General features: G+C 35.3%; 2 protein-coding genes across 7 annotated transcripts; both read right to left on the reverse strand.

Annotated features, from left to right (window-relative positions):
- Positions 1-963: 963 nt before the first annotated feature.
- TUDOR1 (TUDOR-SN protein 1) lies at positions 964-7796 on the reverse strand. The gene is made up of 17 exons (XM_022049856.2): positions 7638-7796; positions 6749-6919; positions 6295-6369; positions 6089-6202; positions 5890-6003; positions 5350-5556; positions 5016-5228; positions 4833-4940; positions 4487-4657; positions 4193-4390; positions 3754-4113; positions 3428-3658; positions 3153-3341; positions 3001-3078; positions 2671-2865; positions 1816-2193; positions 964-1440 (listed from the first exon to the last, which is right to left on the reverse strand). The coding sequence occupies exons 2-17, from the start codon at positions 6905-6907 to the stop codon at positions 1252-1254; spliced, it is 2979 nt and encodes a 992-aa protein (XP_021905548.2). The 5' UTR covers positions 6908-6919; positions 7638-7796; the 3' UTR covers positions 964-1251.
- Positions 7651-22230, reverse strand: LOC110820477 (Amidase family protein). 6 transcript variants are annotated; one of them, XR_015816606.1, is made up of 14 exons: positions 21754-22219; positions 15360-15455; positions 15032-15256; positions 14858-14940; positions 14672-14772; positions 14374-14497; positions 14116-14270; positions 13801-13937; positions 13541-13711; positions 12030-12254; positions 11588-11821; positions 11257-11367; positions 10300-10382; positions 7651-8071 (listed from the first exon to the last, which is right to left on the reverse strand). XR_015816606.1 is itself a non-coding variant. In XM_022049955.2 (13 exons), the coding sequence occupies exons 1-13, from the start codon at positions 21942-21944 to the stop codon at positions 10362-10364; spliced, it is 1869 nt and encodes a 622-aa protein (XP_021905647.2). In that variant the 5' UTR covers positions 21945-22219; the 3' UTR covers positions 10165-10361. The 6 variants fall into 6 exon arrangements, 4 of the variants coding, with proteins under 4 accessions (XP_021905647.2, XP_021905646.2, XP_021905649.2 ...); XM_022049955.2 differs by lacking the exon at positions 7651-8071 and having other exon boundaries at positions 10165-10382; positions 15360-15450; XM_022049954.2 differs by lacking the exon at positions 7651-8071 and having other exon boundaries at positions 10165-10382.
- Between the last annotated feature and the right edge of the window lie 1071 nt (positions 22231-23301).

Consider the following 23301-nt stretch of genomic DNA (forward strand, 5'->3'; position numbering starts at 1 on the left):
AGAAATTCCATTTTTGCAATGAATTAGTTATGACCATTGTTGGAGACATGCAGCTATAATAGGCTCTAACATGTTATCGAACAAAAATGGCAGTTTGACAGTAAATGTGTTTCATTCCTTCGTAGGAAATGACAAAAACTAGAAGCTCATACATACCCAACCTACAGAATTGCAAAAAACAATTTATTGAAAAACTACTTAATAGATAATTGAAAAACGATTTATTGTCATCTGGAGAAGAATATTATTTTCCACGACTGGAGATAAGAAAAGAAACATTATTAATAGACCCCTTCACAAACAAAAAAAGATTCGTTTAATAATTATAAATTTGCATAGAATGACATAATAAATGTGTGTGTATATATATATATATATCAAAATCAAACTCTATAGAAGATTGGAGAGAAAACAAATCGTTGAAATGATAATTTACGAAAACAAATCATTTGCCACCGAGAGGGTTCTGCAGCTCTAATCTACAACTGTGTTCCCAAAACGCTACTGCAACATGTATCTGCACGCGTTATGTGCGCCTTACCAAGTTCCTAACTCAAATTAATTTCAGCATCTATCTTTTTAATAATTTAATAAACCACATTATATTCCATATTTATATCTTTATTTATATAAACAAATACAGTATAAGCACGACACTTTATATCCATAATATCAATGCATGTGCAAAAATATACAGTATACATTTTCTCTATATAAATCATGGCGTTTGTAAAAAGTTTTAACTGAATACCTAAAACGCTATATTTAAATCAAGATTCGGACAAGTTTCAATTCAAACAAGTCTAAATATAAACTCAGAACTTGGTCAAGTTCGAGCTAAGGTTGCAATGAGCAAGGCCAGCTGCCAAAAGATCCTTTCACGGTTTAGCCAAAGAAAGAACTGATACAGTTACAAAAATAAAGAAATAAATAACCAGGCATAATGATCGAGTATGCAGCGACTAAGCTTTGGAATTTTTGTTTATATTGTTTCCGCATAAAGACAGGAAAGACTGGGAGAGTTTACCTTATTACGAAATCTATAAAAGAGATAAAATGAAAACAAAATTTGTCCACTCGCCTACAAAAACCCAAAAATGAAATTGGCTACTAAAAACTTCCAGAAGTTAATGCTGCAAATTACTCTGTTCTCACTCCAAAAAGGGTAATCACGCCTATAATTTAACTCATTTTAAGTTGCTTGAGTTGTTCCTACCATAAGTTTACCTCTGGTGTGATTTAAGGTTACATTCATCGGCGACCACCAGGCTTTCTAACTGGGGGAGCCACATCCTCATCATCTGACTGGATATCCCCATATTGCCACATGCCTCGTCTATCAGTCCGCGCCTCATCTTGAAACTTCTCCAAATTATCAAGGGCGACTTGTCTGTCCTTCGAGTCCCACCTCTTCTTTTTCTCAATCCTAGAAAGTCCTTCCTGGAAACCAATGAGGTAAATATTAGAACTAAAAGTCCCAGCTAAGACATTCATGAGTCTTGGTCATAAACACAAACACTAAAACTTAGAGAGGAAAAAAAGAACAGTATAAGTTGAGACATCATGACTTGTTAAAAACAGATTCAAGATATATGTTTAATGCATACATCTTAGATAACAAACCTAATAGAGGACCAGTCATCTTAGACTACAACCTTAATCTTATTGCCTAAGATAAGAAACCTAAGAGCATTTTTCATTGCCTTGGTTTATAAATTATAACTGTATTTCCCATCTGATTAGGTTCTTCTTTTTCTAGTAGCGATCACTTGAGATTAACAATAACAAAACAAGAGGGAAAGCTAGTGTTCAAACCTGCAGCATGGCAGCATTTACACTAATCTCGGCATCAACGTCTACGAGCGTAACAACAAGAACTGTCCCAGTTCCCTGTCCTTTGACTTTTCCTCCTGAAGTATCCCTTTCTTCAACTTTTGCCCGAAACTCCTTTCCACTTTCTAGTGTGCGAGCACTAAAATATTCAGCTGCTTCATGACCAAAGTCTTCCTCCAAGCTTGGAACCTTGATGTACGCAAGGCTGCATAACTGAGCAAGGCCTGGTGATGAGGATACTGAAGGAACAAGAGGGCGTAACTGGCTATACTGGACGCACTCTTGATTCCCATAGTCGATATAGAACACTTCAAACTTGTCTTTTGAGGATTCAACAACTCCTCGGGGTACATTTACAATCTTCACATAGCAAACAAATAAATTTATTTAGAAACTAGAATACATTAAATTTAGAGCCAATAGGAATGCCTTATGATGGAAAACATGCTGAGACCCCAGGTTTGAAATAGGGATTTCGGTATTAATATATAGAGATGACATATATTTTCTGGCAACTACACAAGTACTCGAAAGATTTAAGATGATTTGGAATATAGCATAAAATATAAGAGAGTTGGCCAACCAACCCTGCTTCCAAATGTAATTAATGAAAAAAACTTCCTCAAGTCACTAGGATGAACAACATGGTTTTAATTTAAGACATTGTAAGAGATGGCACCATCAAAGTTATGCTAGAATCTCATGGGACAACTAATCTCACAAGCAATATATGCAATCATGGAGAGACATCCGACAAAAAAGCCCAAACTCAAAGCATGCAACAGTAGCAAGTGTAAATGCAAACAAGCAGAGAAGAAGATCAAAAAAGAAGCTCACCATTGCTCTATTCCAGGAATTATCTACACTAAACTGAGCAAGAACAATGTCACCCTTCTTAGGATTAAAAGCACCAATTACAGGAGGTTCTTGCAGATCCAAAGATGCAAGCTGTTGCTGAATTGAAGCCACTTTCTGGTCACCAACTGTTTGGACATAAAATTTACCGCCACCTAAGACTTCTGTTACAACTACCTGAAAACAAAAGAAAAAGATTAAGTAACGATCTGCAACTTCTATGTCAAAGACAAGATTGCAGAAAAAGAGAAGGGTACTTTTGAAAAAAAAAAACCAAAGAGGATAATCCGTGCAAAATCATATCTTAAGAACCTTTAGCACTTCTTTCTGCTTGCTTTCTACAGGAGCCCCATTGGAAACTTCCTCTCCTTCAACATAATTCTCCCAAACCTGAGAAGAAAAAAATTCAGCTAACTTGTTTCTGCAACAAATAACAGATGAATGAGATTTGTTCTGTTTCTTACCTTCAGCTTCAGCCTTTTGGCAGATTGCTCAGCCTTCTCAAGAAGATGAGCATCAGGGATCCTGTCAGTACCAAAGGAAGTCTGGAATTTGGCAAGACCAGCTTCAAGGAGTGCCACTGCCACATTGGTCTTTGACTCCCATAGAGATCCCAAGAAAGTTCCAGTTCTATCAACGGTTTCCACTTCAATCTGTGCATAAAGATTATAGAGCTATTCTATCAAAGAAGACAACAAGGCAAAGTGGCAGATGATCAGGTGCATACAGAAAGAATTACCTCAACATCTCTTTGCATAATCTTTCGTCTCATTAAAGCAATCGCTTCATCAGAATACGGCTCATCACGGCCCGGACATCTGACACCAGAGAACGAAAAGGCAATACTACATGTTTCCTTAGGAATCAAAAGCTTAAAACGATGTCCACTGAGCACATATTCCACAACAGCAGGAATTTTCCTACTCCGCTGCAGGAATGGCAGGAAATCCCTAGATTTCTTAACTGATGCCTGAAAGATTCACATAAATAAAAGAAATAATCAAACAAACAACACAAATAATAAAGTGAAGTGAAGAGCTCAACTATTATTGTCAGATTTCAAACCATGGTCAAATCTGTTATGTGCATGACTGGGGGGTCCCTGGCAGAATGGATTCCTTTCTTCCCAGCAATGGCCCGTGATTCAGCAGCAAGAAGAGCATCATAATAGTTTGATCGTTCCTCAAAATCACGATGTCTAATAACAGTGCCAAAGCCACGAGCAACCACAAGCTCGCCAACATTCACCCCAGCAGGCTGACTGCCAGCAGTTGAAGAAACAGATGAAGTTGCATCTTCACCATCACCCTTAACAGGAGACTGGAGGAAAACTGATCCAAAATCAAATACTCTTGAATCAGCAGCACCAGATGTGGGTCCATCTACCATACCAACCTTCCTGGAATACTCCATTTGAACATTCACCTGAAAGAAAAAGGCCAAACGATAATGCATGTTTACTATAATAGCAAACTAAGAAGACAAAATCAGTGAATATGCATACTTGTCGGCCAATAAGACGTGTCCTCAAGAACTCCCTTGCTTCACGAGCATAGGGTGCTGGCTTCTCCTCTCTACGTGGATTGCCAATTTTTGGACACCTAATACTTGAAAGATTAACTCGCCGCTCTGCCAATGGACTGCCATATGGAATGGAATCATCAGCAACAATGATACAGTCCCCACTTACAACCTCCACCACCTGAGAAGAAAGCAAAGATAATTTAATAAGAATATAATAGGAAGGGAAGAAAGGGGAAGCTGGAAAGAGAGATTTACTTAAAGCATGAACTATTACCTTTCCTGTAAAATTTTGATCATGAATTGCCTTAGAATTTGTGGCTGGTGGTACATAGTTCGTCCAGATCCTCAATCGGTTTTTCTTGGCTTGAAGCTCCGCAGACTTCAGCCTCCTTTTGGCATCATCTTCCATCATATTTGCACTCCATTCAACATACTTAGCCAGGCCCTACATATAAGCAATGTATAAAGAGATGCACAATATAAACACAACTGCATTATTTTCATACAAGAAGACAAAAATGTATCAACAAGATAGCTTAATTGTTTTCCATTACGGATAACATGTGTTTAGTCATACACACACATGAAACTTCATGACTCAACAAAGTTCAGAAACATACATTTTCCACAAGCTCCAATGCTATGTCTTTTGCTGATTCCCCATCAGGATAATATACTGAACCAATCAAGTTACTGAATTTGTCGACACCTTCCAGGACAATGCGGACCTATAAAGTTCATACTAAGTTTAGGTCGTTAAAGAATAGGAATCTCAGCGTCAATTTCCAGCAGCAGCAATTTACCTCCCTATTAAGAACACGGAATTCTGTAAAGTGTTTGGCTTCCAGACCAAATGGATCTGGAGCAATCTCAACAGATGATGTAGAAGCTGCAAGTCTCTGTGCAGATGTTAACGGGGCACGTGATTCGGCAGAAACATCTCCATTTTGTTCATCAGAGGTAACATCTGTTTCAACGACACTTTCTGCTGCAGGCCTTCTACCCATTGATGGGGACTAATTCAAAAGGGGAAAGAAAGAACAAAAATACTGAAAATTAACATCTTATAATTAGCGACGAGACATTCAAAATGCAATTCATCATAGATAATATGGCAATCATGGTCAGAACTTCTACCTGGATTCCAGCAATGAACACCTGGACAAACTGAAATTCTGGAAGCAGATAGACCCGGACGGTACTGCCATCACGAACTTGCTCAACAATACCTTGCATGGAACGACCTTTATTTGCAGCCAGTAAGCCCATAGCATCCAAGTTGCTAGGATCACCAATAGCAGATGGAGGAAGGTTTCTGATAGATGCCTCGGCTGCACCGGGTACCTATAAGCAAGTATAAACACCATCCAGAATGCTTTCATATATCAGAAGTGTAATATGAACAAGGGAGCAAATTAACTGCTAACAATCTCCCACCAAAACCCCAACCTTTTCTGTGCCACATGGCAACCAATTTGAAATCTATTGCCATTCATGGTATGATACTAATTCTTTAAGAGACTAGAAAGAGACAAGGAGAGAAAGAGAGGACCATCTAACACAAGTAATCACAAGCCAAAGTATTTGATAAGAATTCAGAAAAATAAATAGTTGCTTTTATATATGGCGTAACAAGTTGGATTTGTTGTCTTGGAAGCAGGGATTAGAAAAGATAACCTTGCTCCAACGACCAAGACCTTGTTGTTTAGCCTGCTCTTCAAGGACAAGCAACTCTGCATGGTAAGGACTGGCTTCCCCCTTCTGCTGATTTTGCTGACTCTGTTCCCTGACCTGAATATAGAAGATTCAGCTAATGCAACAAAGAACGATGTCAAAAATTAAGCTTCGCGTTCTACTTGGAAAACAAGGATGTAACCTTTGCCCAGCCTTTCTCAACAACCAGCATTGCAATGTTTTTGTCACCAAGGAATACAGTGCCAAATTCTCTGCCGATGGAGGGAACAGTATAGTCCACCTTGAAAGTCACCTCCTGCTCAAACGCATATTAATTCTAATTACAATTATTTTCTAAAAGAATAGGTTGTCATCTAACAACCAAGCAGAATATTTATAAATAAGCACCTTCCCAATGCAGAGGTTCCTTAAAAACTCCCTGCTGTCCCAAGCGAATGGCTCATCAAGTCCTCCTCTACGAGCCTACAAATATTAAAATGAATCCGAAAAACAGAAGATCTTTTAATACTTTTAAAATCTTTTATAATCAAGCTAAAATGAAGATGTTTTCTGAAGAAGCTGGAACTACAACAGGAGTTAGCGACCATCATACTGGCTAGCAAAAACTACGACAAATAGAGAGAGAGTACAAGCGGCAAACAAGTGGGGTGAGAGAACTGAAGATTAATAGAAAGGTAACTACGAATTCAAACAAGTGGCAAACAACAGATTTGCCAAAACAATACAATTTAAGCAGTCGTGAATCTTCTAAACACGTGTTCATCTGACAAATTCCCATTAATTAACTCCAGAGCAGTAACATAAATATCAACAGTATTAGCGGGTGAATAAAGTAGCATACCAATCTTGGAGCAATAAGCGACGACAAAGTTACAGTCTTTTCCAGCGGGGGACCAGACTTGTTGGTGACCAAGGACATTATCAACAAGCTGTCCCCTGAAGGAACAGCTTTCACTCTCCCTCTATACACTGCCTTGGCTCCAGTTGCTGATGACGCCATCTCAACGAAGATCTACAACCAAAAGGAAAGCTAATTCAACATAATTTTTCAACAATTAAAGTCCGAATAATATTTAACTTTCACAAATTAACAACAAAAATTTTAACTTTCTTTTGGTTGATCATAGGACATTCTTTAAATACTTTCAGCCTGCAAACAAACTTATGCCACAGAACAATTCAACAAACGGAAAACATAGTTTTGAGTCTTTTTAACCTCGGCAACGACGAAAAATAACAATTCATCAACAAACAGAATCGACCAAAACGATGGTAAATGCATTCATAAACAAAAAGGCCGAAAACTACAAGGACAGTAATCAGATCCATCACCGCAGATCAATAAAAAAACTTGGAACGGCCAGAATTATCATTAAACCACACGAATCACTACATACATAAACAAAACACCGTAAGGCCGATCACACACAAGTTCAAACACCGATCGAATCTGATCCATCCATCAACGATAAAAACAAAATTTCTCCATTACTTTTGAACTACAATTCCTTCCGAGAGAGAAATGGAAAAAAATGAATACGTGCAATAACAAAACGAAAACAGAGAACAGCAAACCAGAGAGCAATCCAAATCAGTTCGCGCATAATTACGACATGCATTATCGTACAATCAGATAAGACTCCAAAAAATCACCACATCCATAACCAAGTGCGACGATGTAAAACAGAGAGATCTACGAGAGAAAAAAAAAACAACAGAGATAATTTTACCTGGATTATTCAGAATACAATCGGAGTCGGAGCCTTATTGGATCTACAAAAGAACGAAAAAAAAAAAACGGAGATTAATTTATTCTCTCTTATCTCCCTAGATTAACAGGAGAAGAAAAGAGAGAGAGAGGTTTTGTTTACGGGGTCGGCGGATCTCAAGAGAAGAGAGAGGTCGGGTGGGGCGTGCAGAGGAGGAAGATATAAACAAGAAGCGGGGGGAGTAAAGAGACCGAAATACCCTCATAAAGTTGTAAAATTACTAAAATACCATTAGAGGAAAAAAATAAATAAATCCATTATAAAGGGTTATATATTATGTAGACTTGGGAAAATGAATGCTCCACTGACTGCCGCCGAGTCATTCATCCAAATCTGAACCCAACTTTGAGACACCGAGACGGACAGCGAGTCGACGGGTCCCCTTCAACGACGAGCTGTTTGGACAACGAGAGCCGGTCGTTAGTGCTAATTATTATTAGTAAAATGATTAATTATTTTTTATTTTTCTTCAACAGACCCATGGTCTGAATCGACCAGATCACTGACTAATTTGACTAATTAACGAATTCATAATTTTTAATTTTCTTTTAAAACAGGGTCGAGTAAAAGAATTAGCCATTAATACATAAATGCTCTATATATATATATATATTAACTGTTATTGATTTTCGACTAAAATAATTTTCATGTTATGAAATATATGCTACCAAAAATTAGTAGATGATCGCCCGTTGGATTATTTGTGAGCCGTCTTATTTATTTTATTTTGTTATATCTGTTTAATCTTTTTCTTTTTCTTTTTCTTTTTTTTTTTTGGTTTATTATATTGTTTAATTTATTCTCTTTTTATTCCATCTATTTTTTTTTATTTGTTTATAACTAATAAGTCTTCAATTACTCCGATGCTCTATTAGAGTAATTTTCTTGATTTAAGTAATGTATAATAGAAATATTTGTTGTTATCATTCGTTAGAAAAAATCTTGTTAAATTATAATATTATTTTTATTCGGTCTATTCTTTAATTGTTTAACTTATTTAAACCTAATAAATTTTTCATTGTTCTAATGCTCGAAATTATTTAACCTCAAATTTTTTTTTTTAATTTTAATTTTTAGTTTCTCAACGAATTAGATGGATTTAGTAAAGTTTTATATTTTTTTTAGTGTAAATTGGTGTTAGAGTTTTACAAAACCTATTTTGAACTCCATCAATTGTTATCATACGTAAAAGTACAAGAAAAAATATATAATTTATTAATTTCTTAATAAATATATATGTATAACTGACAATATCTCAAATAATACTCAGACCGTTGTATGTATGTCAACTTATATGTTACGCCTAAAAATTATTTAGGAGAGAAAATTGATTCTCCATATTTGACTTTTCTTTCTTCAAAAAAAAAAAAAAAAAGAAAAGTAATGGGCGAGATATTACTGAATATACGTATCTGTATTTTGGATTTTTGTTGACCAAGTTTATATATATATATAAAAACTTGAGAGTGGAATATGGTGGTGCTTTTAAGTGCTCCACCTCAGTTATAGCGTGTCAGTGAGGTGGTAGCTAGAAATAGAATGGTATAAGTAGTAGATTAGCATTGCGTTGGTTAAGCAGTTAATTTACCATTTACCGCAACAAACCACTTTCCTTTTTTATGCACGGTAAAATTTTACTTTCCTAATTCACCTCTCTTTCTTTCTTTAAATTGCATTGTCGTCAACTCTAATCTCACCACCTTTTTGTTTCCATTTTCAATATTCTAATTTTGGACACTAATATCTGGTGTTCATTTTCTTTGATCTAAAATTGGTGTTTATAATATTCTGGTTAATTAAAATTAATTGGCGCATATCAAATAAATCTTTTTTTTTTTTGTTTTGAAATTTAAGAGTAAAAATGAAGTATATATGATTTAACTAAGTGAGCTTAGTGTAAAATAATAATAATAATAATAATAATGATGATAATAATAGGAATAAAGTGAAGATTTGATGCATTGAATGATTATTTCCATTTTGTTAGAACAGGATTTGCAATAATAACAAAATCTAAATGATTTACAACTATTTAAGCAAACTATGTAATATGGGTAAATGTAATTTTATTTACCTAAGTTAATTAAGGACCAAAATAAATCATAATCTTATGTGTAATAATAATAAAATCAGGGTAATAAGCACTATTAAAAGAAGTGAAATTGAACCCATTAATCCGTGGGTTAAAGTTTTCTCTTGTTTAAATTAAATGATTATAGTCTAAGCTATACAGCATGCCCAAAATTCATGTGTGACGTGCCACACTATTTTTTTTTTTTTTTTGTTAAAAAAGAAAATTATAATCACTTATCGTACGTCTCTTTATAAAGAAAAAAAAAAGATAATTAAATTTATTTATTGTAATATTGTAATCACGTGCCGCGCATGTGAGAGTGGTGTCAATTGCGTACAAATCAATTTGCTGGGTATCACAAGGAAACCATGGTGTTTATTTATATTGGATTTCTTCTGTTAAAAGAATGGAGAATTAAAAAAAATTAAATCTTTTTTCTAATTATTTTTTAATTGCAAATAGGATAATACCATTTATCTGGGTAAATATTTATATGAACACCGTTGAGTAATTTTTAATTATTAAAAAGAAAAAAATGATGAAACATACCAAAATTGGAGACTCTTCTATCGTTGTTGTAAGCGCGAGGGGCACGAAAGTTCCACTTCCGTTTAAGTAGCCGTTTGAATTGGCTATAAGATAAAGGAATACCATAGTTATACAAGTTATTAGAATCATACTCTAAAATAAAGTTTAGAAACGTTTAACTAAATTGATTGTTTAGTTTAAATTTTATTTAAATTAAAACTGATGTAATTAAAAGTTATATAATTAATCTATTTAAACATTAAAATAAACTATTATATTAGTCTCTAAATTTTTTTATTTTAATTTGTGAATTTTATTTATTTATTTATTTTGCTTTGTTTTGTTGACATCACTACCAAAATGTTACAACTCCACGGTTGCACAACGCCCATTACGCATTTATGTAAATAAAAAAAAAAGTAGCACTGTTTTTCAAATTTAATAGTTTAATTAAACTAAACTATTAGTAAAAATATCTTATCAAATATAGAATTACATTAAATTATTTAACATACAACTATTAAGATTTGAAGTCAATTTCCTTAAAGAAATAATTTTTTAGGAACGTTTTTCACTTTCCAAACATTTCATTGCACAATTTTCTTATGTAGTGGCAAAATATCGAAAAATCTTATCTTCAAAGAGTAAAAAAAAGGGCACTTGTTCACCTAAAAAAGCACTGAATTACTCGGAGAATCTTATGGTAAAAGGCGAGAGACCCATCACATAACTTTTCCCAGAAATACGTCCTGTGTGCATCATAAATTTTTATTTCTATATACAGGAAGATTATAAAAAAAGTTCATCAATATGGTCCCTACTATAACAAGAAAGGGTTTCCAAATTGTATTTTGGAAATCCCCCTAGTTTTCCCTTTTCGGCAGGACAAATCTTTCACCCAACTAGTGGACTAGTTGCATTGGCACATTGATAACATGACAGAAAAAAGCTATAGCAAAGCAAAATAGAAAATCATACCGTAGCTGTCGACAGGCTTGGAATTGGATCATTTGGGCCTAATCGATCTATGGGTGGGCGGCGTTTGTGGTGTTCTGTGACTGATTGATAAGCCATGGCCAATGCTAATGCCTGCATTCGTAAGAGGGAGATTTAGGGTGAGAATAACAGTGTCAGCATCATGTTAGCAGAGGTAAGCTTCCACAGTATGACATAATTCATGGCTCCCAACGGCACTTGGCTTGAAAAACTTGGAGTAAGAAAGGTGGGCAGTGGGATGTATAAAAAAAATATTAATTAGTAATTTTGTGTATGGTATGGGTAGATGGATATGGTGATGAATGGAGCTTACAATGTGATCATGATCCGGAGGAGCATAAATGCCAGTGTTGATAGTGGTCCTTCTAAGAGTTCCTCCAGGAGGAGGATCTGAAATATTTTTAAATCCAGTTGGAATGACAATTACAGGTAAACCAACAAGATTGCCCAAGCAAATTTTCTCCCAATCAGTTGCATTGCCAATGAATGCATCAACAAAAAAAATTTTCTTCACTTCGCAAATCAATTTTCCCCGAGCTCTTTGTGCCTGTAGACAATCATGCATATCTCAATACTAAGGATATAAAAAATGATGTGTGTTGATTGTCAACATCCTACAAAATGATGCATCTTGGAGAATGAAGTATTTGGACGTTCTCTCTGTCATTTAATAGACTGGAAGATAGTCTTGCAAAACACCATCATGAACATCAGAAACTCAAGAAAAATAGTGATGAGATAACAAAGAACAAAACCTGCACATAGTCTACTGCCGGAATGACTCGTGCACGGCGTAATTCGAGAGGCCATTGGTCTTGAGATTCATAAATATCATCCTGGTTCGAGCGTTGCCACTTGTCAAAGTGAGCCAATGTATCAACATCCATAGTAAAATTTAGGATACCTTGAACTGATTCTACTGTGTAATTCAACTCAAAAGGAACCATCTTTACACCCTTCGATGCAAGGACATCAACAACCTGAAAATAAAAGTTCAATATTCAGTTTTTCTGTTTCAACTTTTTTCATTCCAACCCCCCCAAAAATAAAAAAAAAGTTCAACATCCAAACATTAAATGATGACGAATGGAGAGAAGAAGAAGAACTAATTCAGTGATAAGAAATATTCTTGAAATTACTATGATTATTTAATACTTCTGCATTATTTAGTTGGTTTTAGTTGATTCTAAATTCAATTAGGATTTAGAAACTTTCAATTTTATGTTTATATATTGACAACTTTCTTGTCAATTGTAATTAGTGCCTATATAAGAGATATCACAATAATAAAAAATGTCAAATTGAGAATAACTTGCTACTATCCAGTCCCAGTTTTATCTCTTACTAGTGTTTTTCTTTTTGGTTCTTCTTCTTTGGAGTTAACTATTCCATCATCTCTCAATATATATCTCCATCTTAATTCCTTAGCTTCTGTTGGTTTCTTTCTCCAATTCATATATTTTCTCACCAAAACTTTCTTTAGTTCTAGACCTTTCTAGATTTCAAACATTGTCCCATATCAATTGGTATTAGAGCATAAGTTCACTTTCCACCCACCTAAAGAAAAGCAAACAATAAAAAAATGAAAAAGATCCTTCAGTTCTAGGCCCTTCGAGATTCAAACAGTATCATATATCAATTGGTATTACTTTCTTATCCCACTTGCCACTCTTCCATTTCCCCCCCACCCTATAAAACAAAATCCTTCTATTACGGGAAAAAATAAAAATTAGAAAAGAAAAAAGAAAAATGCAAAGACTAGCTACCGTTGCTGTTTTACTTTCCAAAATCCTTCTCCACTGTTAAGCTGCCACCACCGCACCATAAAGCACAAAGGCTATCAATTGGCACTGGCAAGATTTTTTAAAGCTAAATGTCACCTCAAACGACCAGATGCTACCATTTTCAGTTCCTTTTTAAATATATTTTAGGCTTTTTGAAAAATAATAGATAAGATTGAATTGAATCGTTTGCCAAGATTCTGTCTCCTGTTTAGGCTTGCTGCTTTCTTTTCTTCAGTTCTTCTTCCCTCTATCTGTCTCTCCCGATTTTTCTCAACATATACTATTTTCTCTGTCTTTATCCTATCCTTATATTCTGGCCTAAATTTCATGTAGTTCCATGCTATCCTGGAAACATTGGTGTTAACCCCAACTGTCCATGCCACAAAACAATCTCACAATAAAATAGATTCAACAAAATGCTGGAAATTTAATTACTCCTATTGCGGTTTTCTTTCCTTTTTTGATGAGCACTAAACACTTACCTCCATCTCAGCATCACTAAGATATCCAACTCTTAGCTTTGTGATGTCAACTGAGAATGGATTATCAAAGGGAATGTTTCTTGATGAGAGATCACCTGGATCCTTCCCTCTAATGGCATCAAGAACAATTGCGCAATCTGCAGCACTTCTACAGAAAGGACCAAGCTTATCCTGTTAAACAGACATGATTTGTAAATTAATCAACAGCCATCTGGTTGAGGGGACACTCAACATAAAGAGGAAGATATGCATGATATTACCAGGCTTTCAGATAAGCTCATTACTCCAGTTCTACCAACTGTCCCAAAAGTTGGACGTAATGCTGTCACACCACAACGAGCTGCCGGGTAGATTATCGACCCAGCTGTTTCTGAACCAATTGCAAATGGAACCATTCCTGCAAGGACGAATATAAATGAATAAGTATCAGTTACTGTTCTTGCAAATTCATTCGGTGATCAAATGTTTTTGTCATGGCTGTGTGAAGGAAGATTTATTCGAGAATAGTAAAAAAACAATACTAGAGAGGAGAACACATATTGGTTCAGCCAAAAAAAAAAAAGAAAAAAGAATACCAGCAGAGGTGCAGGCAGCAGGTCCAGCTGAGGAACCTGTAGAGAATTCCTCAATGTTCCAGGGATTCCTTGTCCTACCCCCAAACCAGATGTCATCATATGCTAATGACCCAGTAACAAGCTTTGCAACAAGGACTGCTCCCGTAGACTTCAATCTTATTCAACAAAATTAAAAAGTGAGTTGGTTAAATGAGACCGATGAGTGCTCAACCTACCCACAAGAAGTTAAAAGCATCACAAAACATAAATAACAGAGACCTTTTATAAACCCAGGCTTCGATGTCAAGAATTTGAGACATAAAACTTGTTGAACCCCAAGTGGTCTTGTAATGGGGTACTGATATTATATCCTTCAACCCGTAGGGAATTCCATGGAGAGGTCCTGTAAAGCACAATTTTAACTCGAAAGCAGAAATATAAAATTTTTACCAAATCAAATATTTCAGGTTCTGGAGACAGTCAACAGGTGATTGACATAAAAAAATTTTCACTGTTAGGAAATGAAGTTATAACTACTCTCAGATAATTATGACAATGTTAAACAAAACAATGGTACCCAAATATATTCCTTGAGCAAGCAATTTGTCAGCTTCTTCTGCTTGCCAGTAAGCTAACTCTTCTGTATAAGTAACCACAGCTTCAAGAACAGGATTATACCTGGGTTTTTCAAGAGATTCATTATTATTATCTTAAAAAGAACTTGCATATCAAAAAGAAGCTCCTTTGTGTTTTTCCCAATTACCTCTTTAACCTCTCAAGATAAATTCTAGTGAGTTCCTTAGATGTAATTTGCTTGGTCTTAATGATTTCACCAAGTTCAAGAACCTGGTTAGGATTTTGACAAAGTCAAAAAAATGATAGAAAAGATCCGGTGTACTACAGGATATTAGTAATATTATTATAGCAGTGGACATACACTCATGAAGGCAATATCTTCCTCACTTTTCGGCCTTTGTATACCAGAAATAGAAGGGTGAGTAAATCTTTTGCTTTCTTCTCCGGCATATTCCTCATCCCACCTAGGATTAAAAACCAAGGGGAATGGATTCTCTAATCCTCCATCAACAGAAGCAACTAGTTTCCTGTTTGTTCTTATTATAGGTATATTGAACTCTGTTGCTCCCCTTGCAATCTCCAGAATCTAAACCAGAAAAGAAATTCATATAAACAACATCAAAGAATTCTATAATCAAAATAGTTCACCTAATTCCTTATGCACTATTATATAAAATGAACCAAATCACCTTGGTATCATTGAAGAAATCAGCATCCAATAGCTTAAAAGCCCTTCTAATTTGCGAAGCTTCATCTTCTGGATATTTGGTATTGTTATTGCTGTCCTGATGAAAAGACCGTTAAAAAAATAATAATAACAATGAAGTTCATGGACATGATATGACAATAAATGATCTCGTGGTCCAATTTAGGGAATATATTTATGTATTTACCCCATTTAACCTACTTTAGAAATGATAGGAACAAAACCTGGATTTTCCATTTAAAGGGGATCATCGTACATATCAGGGCTCCCATACAAACACAATTTTCTTCTTCAATCAAATCTTAAAAATCAGTGAAAACAAATTGAAACTCACCCTAATAGTTTTCTTTATTTCCCCATACTCATTTCTCTTTTTGCTTTTTGTCCCTTGCTCATCTCCTCTAATTCTCATTTTACCTACTTGACTAGCCGCCTTCTTGAGTAACAGAAGCCTCCTTCCCATTTAGGTTCTCTCCACTGCCAGTCACCGCTACCTCTCACTCTTGCCGGTGTATAATATACAAAACCAACACTATAACGCAATAAAAACATTCATAAATTCTTCCCATAAAAACCAAAATGAATCCATTGATCATCCTCTCCATTCTCTTCTCCGGATTCATCACAATCTGCAAAGCCGACCGCGACAACCTCCAAGATTCTTGTCCCGCAGCTCTAGGCAAACAGACAATCTTCTTCAACAGCCTGCCGTGCAAAAACCCAGCCGACATCAGCGCCCCAAATTTCAAGACCTCGAAAGTCGCCCACCCCGGCGACACAGACAACTTCCTTCAATCCTCAGTGACAATGGTGACGGCGGCAGAGTTCCCCGGCCTCAACACTCTCGGTCTCTCCATCGGCAGAACAAATTGAAGCTCACCCTAATAGTTTTCTTTATTTCCCCATACTCATTTCTCTTTTTGCTTTTTGTCCCTTGCTCATCTCCTCTAATTCTCATTTTACCTACTTGACTAGCCGCCTTCTTGAGTAACAGAAGCCTCCTTCCCATTTAGGTTCTCTCCACTGCCAGTCACCGCTACCTCTCACTCTCGCTGGTGTTACTTTGACCGCACGACCCTGAGCTGGTAACTGTAGAAATGGTGGTGAAAAAAAGGTTTTGTAATATTTTCATCTATATCTTTATTGTGTATAGATGTGCATTTATATAACACAGAGAACGAGGAATGCTCTGATCGAGGAAAGAGAAAACAAACCCTAACAAATACTCAACAATGCAAAAACAAAAAAATTCCAGAACCTACTTTTTACAGCTGTCCTCAATAGATGACATCTTTTAATTTCTACCGTCCACTTGTCTTAAAACCCAGCGTGCTCTTCATCTGGCCCTTCATTTTCTGCTTTCGATCTTGACTGTTCATTTGCTTCAAAACCCTAGCAGGAAACTTTTCAATCTTTTACAGCCGCTTCTCAAGGTGAAATACGCTTGTAGTTCTGTTTCTCTGAACACCCATTCTCTCAAATGGATCCATGTTTGAATCCGCCTTAGAAGTGTTTCATCTTGAAAAGAAGATGATGGTGGGTTGTTGTGCCTAGTGGTTTTGTGAGTAGGTCAGCAAGTTGCTCGCTCTGTTTTGATAAAACTACTTAAGACTTTGTTGCGAACAATATGACAATCTATGTCGATGTGTTTTATTCTTTCGTGAAACACAGGGTCTGCCGCGATGTGCTCTGAGACTTTGTTATCACAGTGTAATATGATAGGCAAAGAAAATAGGACCATGAAGTCCTTGAGTAGATAGGTAATCTATTGTAGCTCGCACACAGTTGAAGACATGCTTCTATATTCGGCTTCTACGGATAATTTACTGACTGTCGTTTGTTTTTTTTGTTTTTCAGGATATCATTGATGGCCCAAGAAAAATGCAAAAACCCATGGTGGATTTACGAGTCATCGGGCATGATGCCCAGTCCGAGTCGCAAAAGGCCTGAATCTTGTAGTTGTTCTCCTTTGGAAAATACAAGTCTTGCTCTGGGTACTGTTTTAAGTATCTGACAAGATGGAGTGCGGCGTCTAAATGCGACTTCCTAGGTTGTTACATGAATTGGCTCAAGTATTGAGTGGAGTAAGAGATGTCCGGTCTGGTGAAGTTGAGATAAAGCAGCCTTTCGATCAAGCGTCTATATTTTTCTGGGTTCGGTAAGATTTCACCCTCTTCCGTGTTTAATTTCAACCCTGTTGGTAAAGGGAAGTGACTTCCTTTTGCCCCTTGCATGCTTGTGTCTTGTAGTACGTCTTTGATATATTTTCATTGGCTGATATAAATTCCCCTTTTGACCTAGCTATTTCAACACCGAAGAAGTTCGTGTCTATCCCATATCTTTCACCGTAAATGCTTCATTCAGTGTTTTTTTTATTTCACTAATTTCTTTCTCATCTTACCCTGTGATAAGTAAGTCATCGACATAAACGACTATTGCAAGGTAATTTTCTTTACTTTCTTTTGTAAATAAACAATGGTCTGCTTCAGATTTTGTAAACTCAATGGAATGAAGTTTTGAAGTGAGCTCTTTATTCCATTGGCATCCAGCTTGCTTTAGCCCGTATAGACTTCTGGTTAAGCAACAGACTTGTCCTTTACTTGCTTTAGTGTAGCCCTCTGGAGGTTTTAGGTATAGTTCTTCCTTTACGTAGCCATGTAGATATACATTATTTATGTCCAATTGATGGACAGACCAACTATTTGCAACCGCTATGGCAAGAAATAATTGGATAGTTACTATTTTGGCTACCGGTGAAAAATTATCATGGTAGTCGATTCCAAATTCTTGACTATAGCACTTGGCGACGAGTCTCGCCTTGTATTTGTCTACTGTTCCATCTGGATTGTGTTTGATTTTGTACACCCATTTTGAGTCAATTGTCTTTTTTCCTTCAGGCAGCAAGTTTAGTTCCCACATTTTATTTTTTTCTAGCGCAGCTAGTTCGACTTGCATAGCTTTAACCCACCTATTATCCTTCTTAGCAACCTCATATCATTTTGGTTCTTGTGTAATCGAGACATGTGCAACAAAATTAACATAGTTATGATTGTATACAGGTGGGTTTGACATAAAGAAAAGTGAGTCTGGAGATGGTGTTTCGGTCATGTGTGCCACAAAATCCTCCATCCAGAAAGGCCTGACCCTCACCCTAGTACTCCTTCGAATTTCTAGTTCTTGAATTCTAGGTTTAGGTAAGGTAACTTCCCTTCTGTTATGTGGTTGGTCTTCATTGGCGTTTGATATGATTACATTGGATATCGGTAATGGTGTATCTTGATAATTGGTTTGCGGTGACTGTGATTGATATGGGTAAACATGTTCATGACATATAACATACCTTGACATGAATAATTTTTTGTTTGAAATATCATATAATTTGTATGCTTTGACACCGATTTCATACCCCAAAAAAATACATTTTAAAATTTGTGCATCGAACTTTGTCTTTTGAGGGTGTATGTATGTAGTAAAACACAAACAACAGAATGTTTTTAAAATAGAATAATCCGGTTGTTTTTTATGTAAGATTTCATAGTCAAAATATTTATTATATATGTAGCCATGAGAATGGATTCCCCCCCAAAAAACTTTTGGCAAATTTAACTCAAACATTAGTACTCTAACAACTTGTAAAAGATGCTTATGCTTTCTTTCTACCACACCGTTTTGCTGTGACGTGTAAGCACAAGTTCTGTGATGCACAATGCCTCTTTCTTGGAAAAAGTCTTTACATAATTTATTTACAAATTCAGTACCGTTATCAGTTCTAACAATTTTAATGGTTTTTTTAAACTGATTTGACACAAAATTGTAAAACATAAGAAGCTCCTGAAATATATTGAACTGAATAAAAACCCCAAAGATCAACATGTATTAATTCGAAAACATCATTAGTAGTAATACTACTCTTGAAAAAAGGTAAACGTTGTTGTTTTGCTAAGGGACATATTTTACAAATATATGAATCCATTTTGTTTGAAAAATTCAGGGTGGGAAAATGAAGTAGCTTGTTCATTGATGTGTGGCCGAGTCTTTTGTGCCAAAGTTGTAGGGTGTGGCTGGTGCATGCCTTTTCTGGTTCTCTGTCTTTGCTCAGGGTGTACAGGTCTCCCTTTATTCTACCCTTCTTTAATTTTCTGTTAGTTATCAAATCCTGCACATACAAAAATGGTTTGGATAGAAAGAAACGTAGATATCTGAGACTTGAGTCAATTTTCTGACAGAGATCAAGTTACATGCAAATTTTAGTATGTAAAGAACATCATGTAGGGTCAGGTCATTGCGTAGTTCTATGGTACCTTTATGTGTTGAATACCTCAGGGTTCCATTGGATAAAGAGACAGATACTATAGGTTCTAATTTAGTGATTTTAGTGCGCAAGCTAAAATCATGACATATGTATAATGTTGCACCTATATCGATTATCCATGTACTTATATCATTCGAGGTGTGTAAAAAGTAGCAGTTAGACTGTTTACCTGCAGCGCCATAGTAGCCCACGCATTCTGCCGATTCCATTGTGCTTTCTCCATAACTTTTCATGTATTTGCTGATTTCCTACTGTATAATGTTAGTCATTTTTGCATTCCAACTAGTTGTGATCGTCGTTTCCCCTTTAATGTCAGTGGGATTTCCATTTGAAACAGCATTTACTTTTTCTTTTCCTTTTTTCCCTTTGAGTTCTGTGAACCATTCGGGATAGTCGTGGAGTTTGAAGCATGTGTCTCTAGTGTGTCCTGTATTCCTGCAATGAGTGCATATTCTGTTGTCTTTATCCCTTCTTCGGTTCTGTGGCTTCAGAGTTTCTTTCTGGTTGGCATAAAAAATGGTTGGCATCCCCTCGGATGCATTGCTGATTTGCACTTCTCCTTTTCTCTAAACACTGAGCACCATTAAGCTAACTTTGTTAACAGTGGGTAATGGTTCCATAATCAAGATTTGATTCCTCACATGATCATATGTATCATTAAGACCCATTAGAAATTGGATTAAGTTGTTTGTGCTGTCAATTTCACTATGCAGATTAGCAGCATTGCAGGTACATGCAGGTAATGGTCTTAAGTAACTTAGTTCATCCCAAAGCTTTTTTAATTTTGTAAAATAAGCAACAACTGAAAGGCTTAGTTGAATAATTGAACTAATTTCTCGTTTTAATTGATAGAGCAGAGGACCATTGCTTTCTCCCTACCTTTACTTGATTTTATCACACAATATTTTTGCAGATGTGATGTACAGGAAGGCATTGGCGCTTTGGTCATTGAGTTAAGGATCCAGGACACCATCATGCTATCGGCCTTTTACCACCGTTCATATTCTGTTGTATTGGGAATTGGTTTTTCGAATTTGCCGTCAACAAGAGCTAACTTGTCTTTAGCTCTTAAAGCAATCATCATGGCTCGGCTCCAAGAGAGATAATTGGAGCCATCAAGAGGTGCAGAGACCAGCTGCATTCAAGCCTAATCTGAGCTTTAGAGGGTCAGTATATCATTGGCAGTATTTGGGTTGGCCATTGTAAGGGTAGGTTAGTAGTAAAAAATTTAGTGGAACAGTACTTAGTACAGGTACTGCTCTGATACCATGTAGAAATGATAGCGAAAAAAAAGTTTTATAATATTTTCATCTATACTTTTATTGTGTACAAATGTGCATTTATACACACATAAAGAAATAGGAATGCTATGAGAAAACAAACCCTAACAAATACTCAACAACCCAAAAACAAAAAAATTCCAAAACCTATTTTTTATAGTTGTCCTCAACAAATGTCATCTTTTAATTTCCACCGTCCATTTGTCTTGAATCCCAACATGCTCTTCATCTAGCCCTTCATTTTCTGCTTTCGATCTTGACCGTTCATTTGCTTCAAAACCCTGGCAGAAAACTTTTCAATCTTTTACAGTAACTCTCCCTCCTCTGTCTCCTTAATCTCTCAGTATTCCCCTCTTTTTCCTTTTCTTATCCCTCTCTTCTTTCCCTTCCTTACGACTCACGTCTCTCCTTCGGATGCCTTTGAGAATTAGGAGTATTCTGTACACTCTACAGCAGCTTTGCTCACAGGAAAAAAGAAAAAAGAACGAGAAAAAAAAAAGCGCCTAAGTCAGAGTTTCTTTCATTTACCAGTTCCTCTTTCCTTAAAATTTCTTTTCCTTCTCCAGGGAATTCTTTTTTTAAATAATTTTTAAGCTTCGTTGTTTGAGGCTGCTTGGTCAGTCATATCAGAAATGATTTCTAACTCTACACAGGGATTGAAGCAACAAAACTAAGGAAGCTACCATGGAAGTATCACAAAATTTGAGACGGAATAGATACGAAATTTTAATTTATGAACAGCTAAGGTACATACTAAGAGTACAAATAGATCGAAATAGAAATACCATGTCCATAGCTGTCTCTGCAAGAACTCGATGGTGGAGTTGACAAATTGACACCGTGGAGTTTGCAAAATATTGAGAGAAGAGTAGGAATGCGAAGCATAAACTGATTCGCGTCCATCGTAGGGGAGATGACGAACGCGTGGAGAGCCATGAACGTGCCACGTTGCTGGATGAGGGTGTTGGTTTTCCATCTGTCATCGCCATTGGTGCCGGCTTTACGAGCTTCAAGAAGAAGTAAGCGGCGGCGTTCCGTCAGCGCCGCCCTATGGTTTAAGTAACAAGGTTGTGGTGAGAAACTAGAAAATATATTTGAAAATTCTTAAAAACCATTCCTCGCAATCCTTCCTCAGCCGGCGTGGAACTTGAGGAGTGAAGCTATTGAATTTGCGATCTTTTTTTCTTTTCATAGTTTATCAATCTAAAAGTGAATTGGATCCGATCAAATCAAACATTGACTAAAGCTGAAAGTTTTAATTAAAAACAAAACTAATTTAATTTTCAGGTCGGGCAAGTAATTTTCAGCCGGTCCAGATTCAAATGGATAGAATTTTAATATTTAATACCTTATTTTAAAAAAAGGTAATTAAATTTTTAGTTTATTTTTTCAAATAATTCTTTTTTTATTCAATATAATTCATTAAATTTTTTAATCATATTATTGTTAGAAAAAAAAAAGATATTATTTAAATCTATTCTTAAAATTTAATTTAACTAGTTAAATTGAGTGAGGAAGATAATTTAATTTTTATGCTACTAAAGTCATTTTTAAAATAATTTTAAAGCGATGGGCCATCATAGTACTATTCTAACTCTATTTCAAAAAAAATTAAATTATTTATCGATTTAGGTCTAATAAATTTTATATTTTTTCTTTCTTCAATTAGAGATGAAAGTATGAATTTTATTATAAAATCTTATGTAATGCACAAAAAATGCATGTACCATTGTTCAATTACTTTTTATTATTATTATTATTTGTTATCTTATTTTATCGAATAAAATAAACGAATCATTTTATTATTGGAATAATAATTAATTAACTTGCTAATTTTTTTTATAAGGCACAAGTAAAAAAAATTTATCATAAAAATAAAAAAACTACTAAAACTTTGTGACACTCTCACAAAGATTTATGTACAAAAATGGGGCAAGTCCTTGTGACTATTATTTTATATTATTAAATAAGTAAATTAAAAAATATATGAAAAATAGGGAATAAATCTTATTGAACATTATTTTAGACGAGAGAGAACAATTCTAGACCTCTTTTCTCTTTTAAGGAAATAGCAAAAAGAAATATGGTTAAAATTAGTGTTATATTCAAGACATTACAGTTTATTTTACACCCAATTTTTTTTTTTTTTAAATTATAATTATAATTAATAAAATATATGAAAAAAAAATATTATATGAAAGTTAAATTTAATTAATTGAAATAGTTATAAATAATTAAAATTTTAAATTAATTTTTTATTTATTAAAAAGTATAAGCCCGTGACAAAGAGCCCACGTTAAAAGTTCAAAATCCATTTTGACAACTAAACTTTA

This window comes from Carica papaya, chromosome 9, assembly GCF_054855325.1.
Source record: "Carica papaya isolate Zhongbai chromosome 9, ASM5485532v1, whole genome shotgun sequence".
Lineage (NCBI taxonomy): Eukaryota > Viridiplantae > Streptophyta > Magnoliopsida > Brassicales > Caricaceae > Carica > Carica papaya.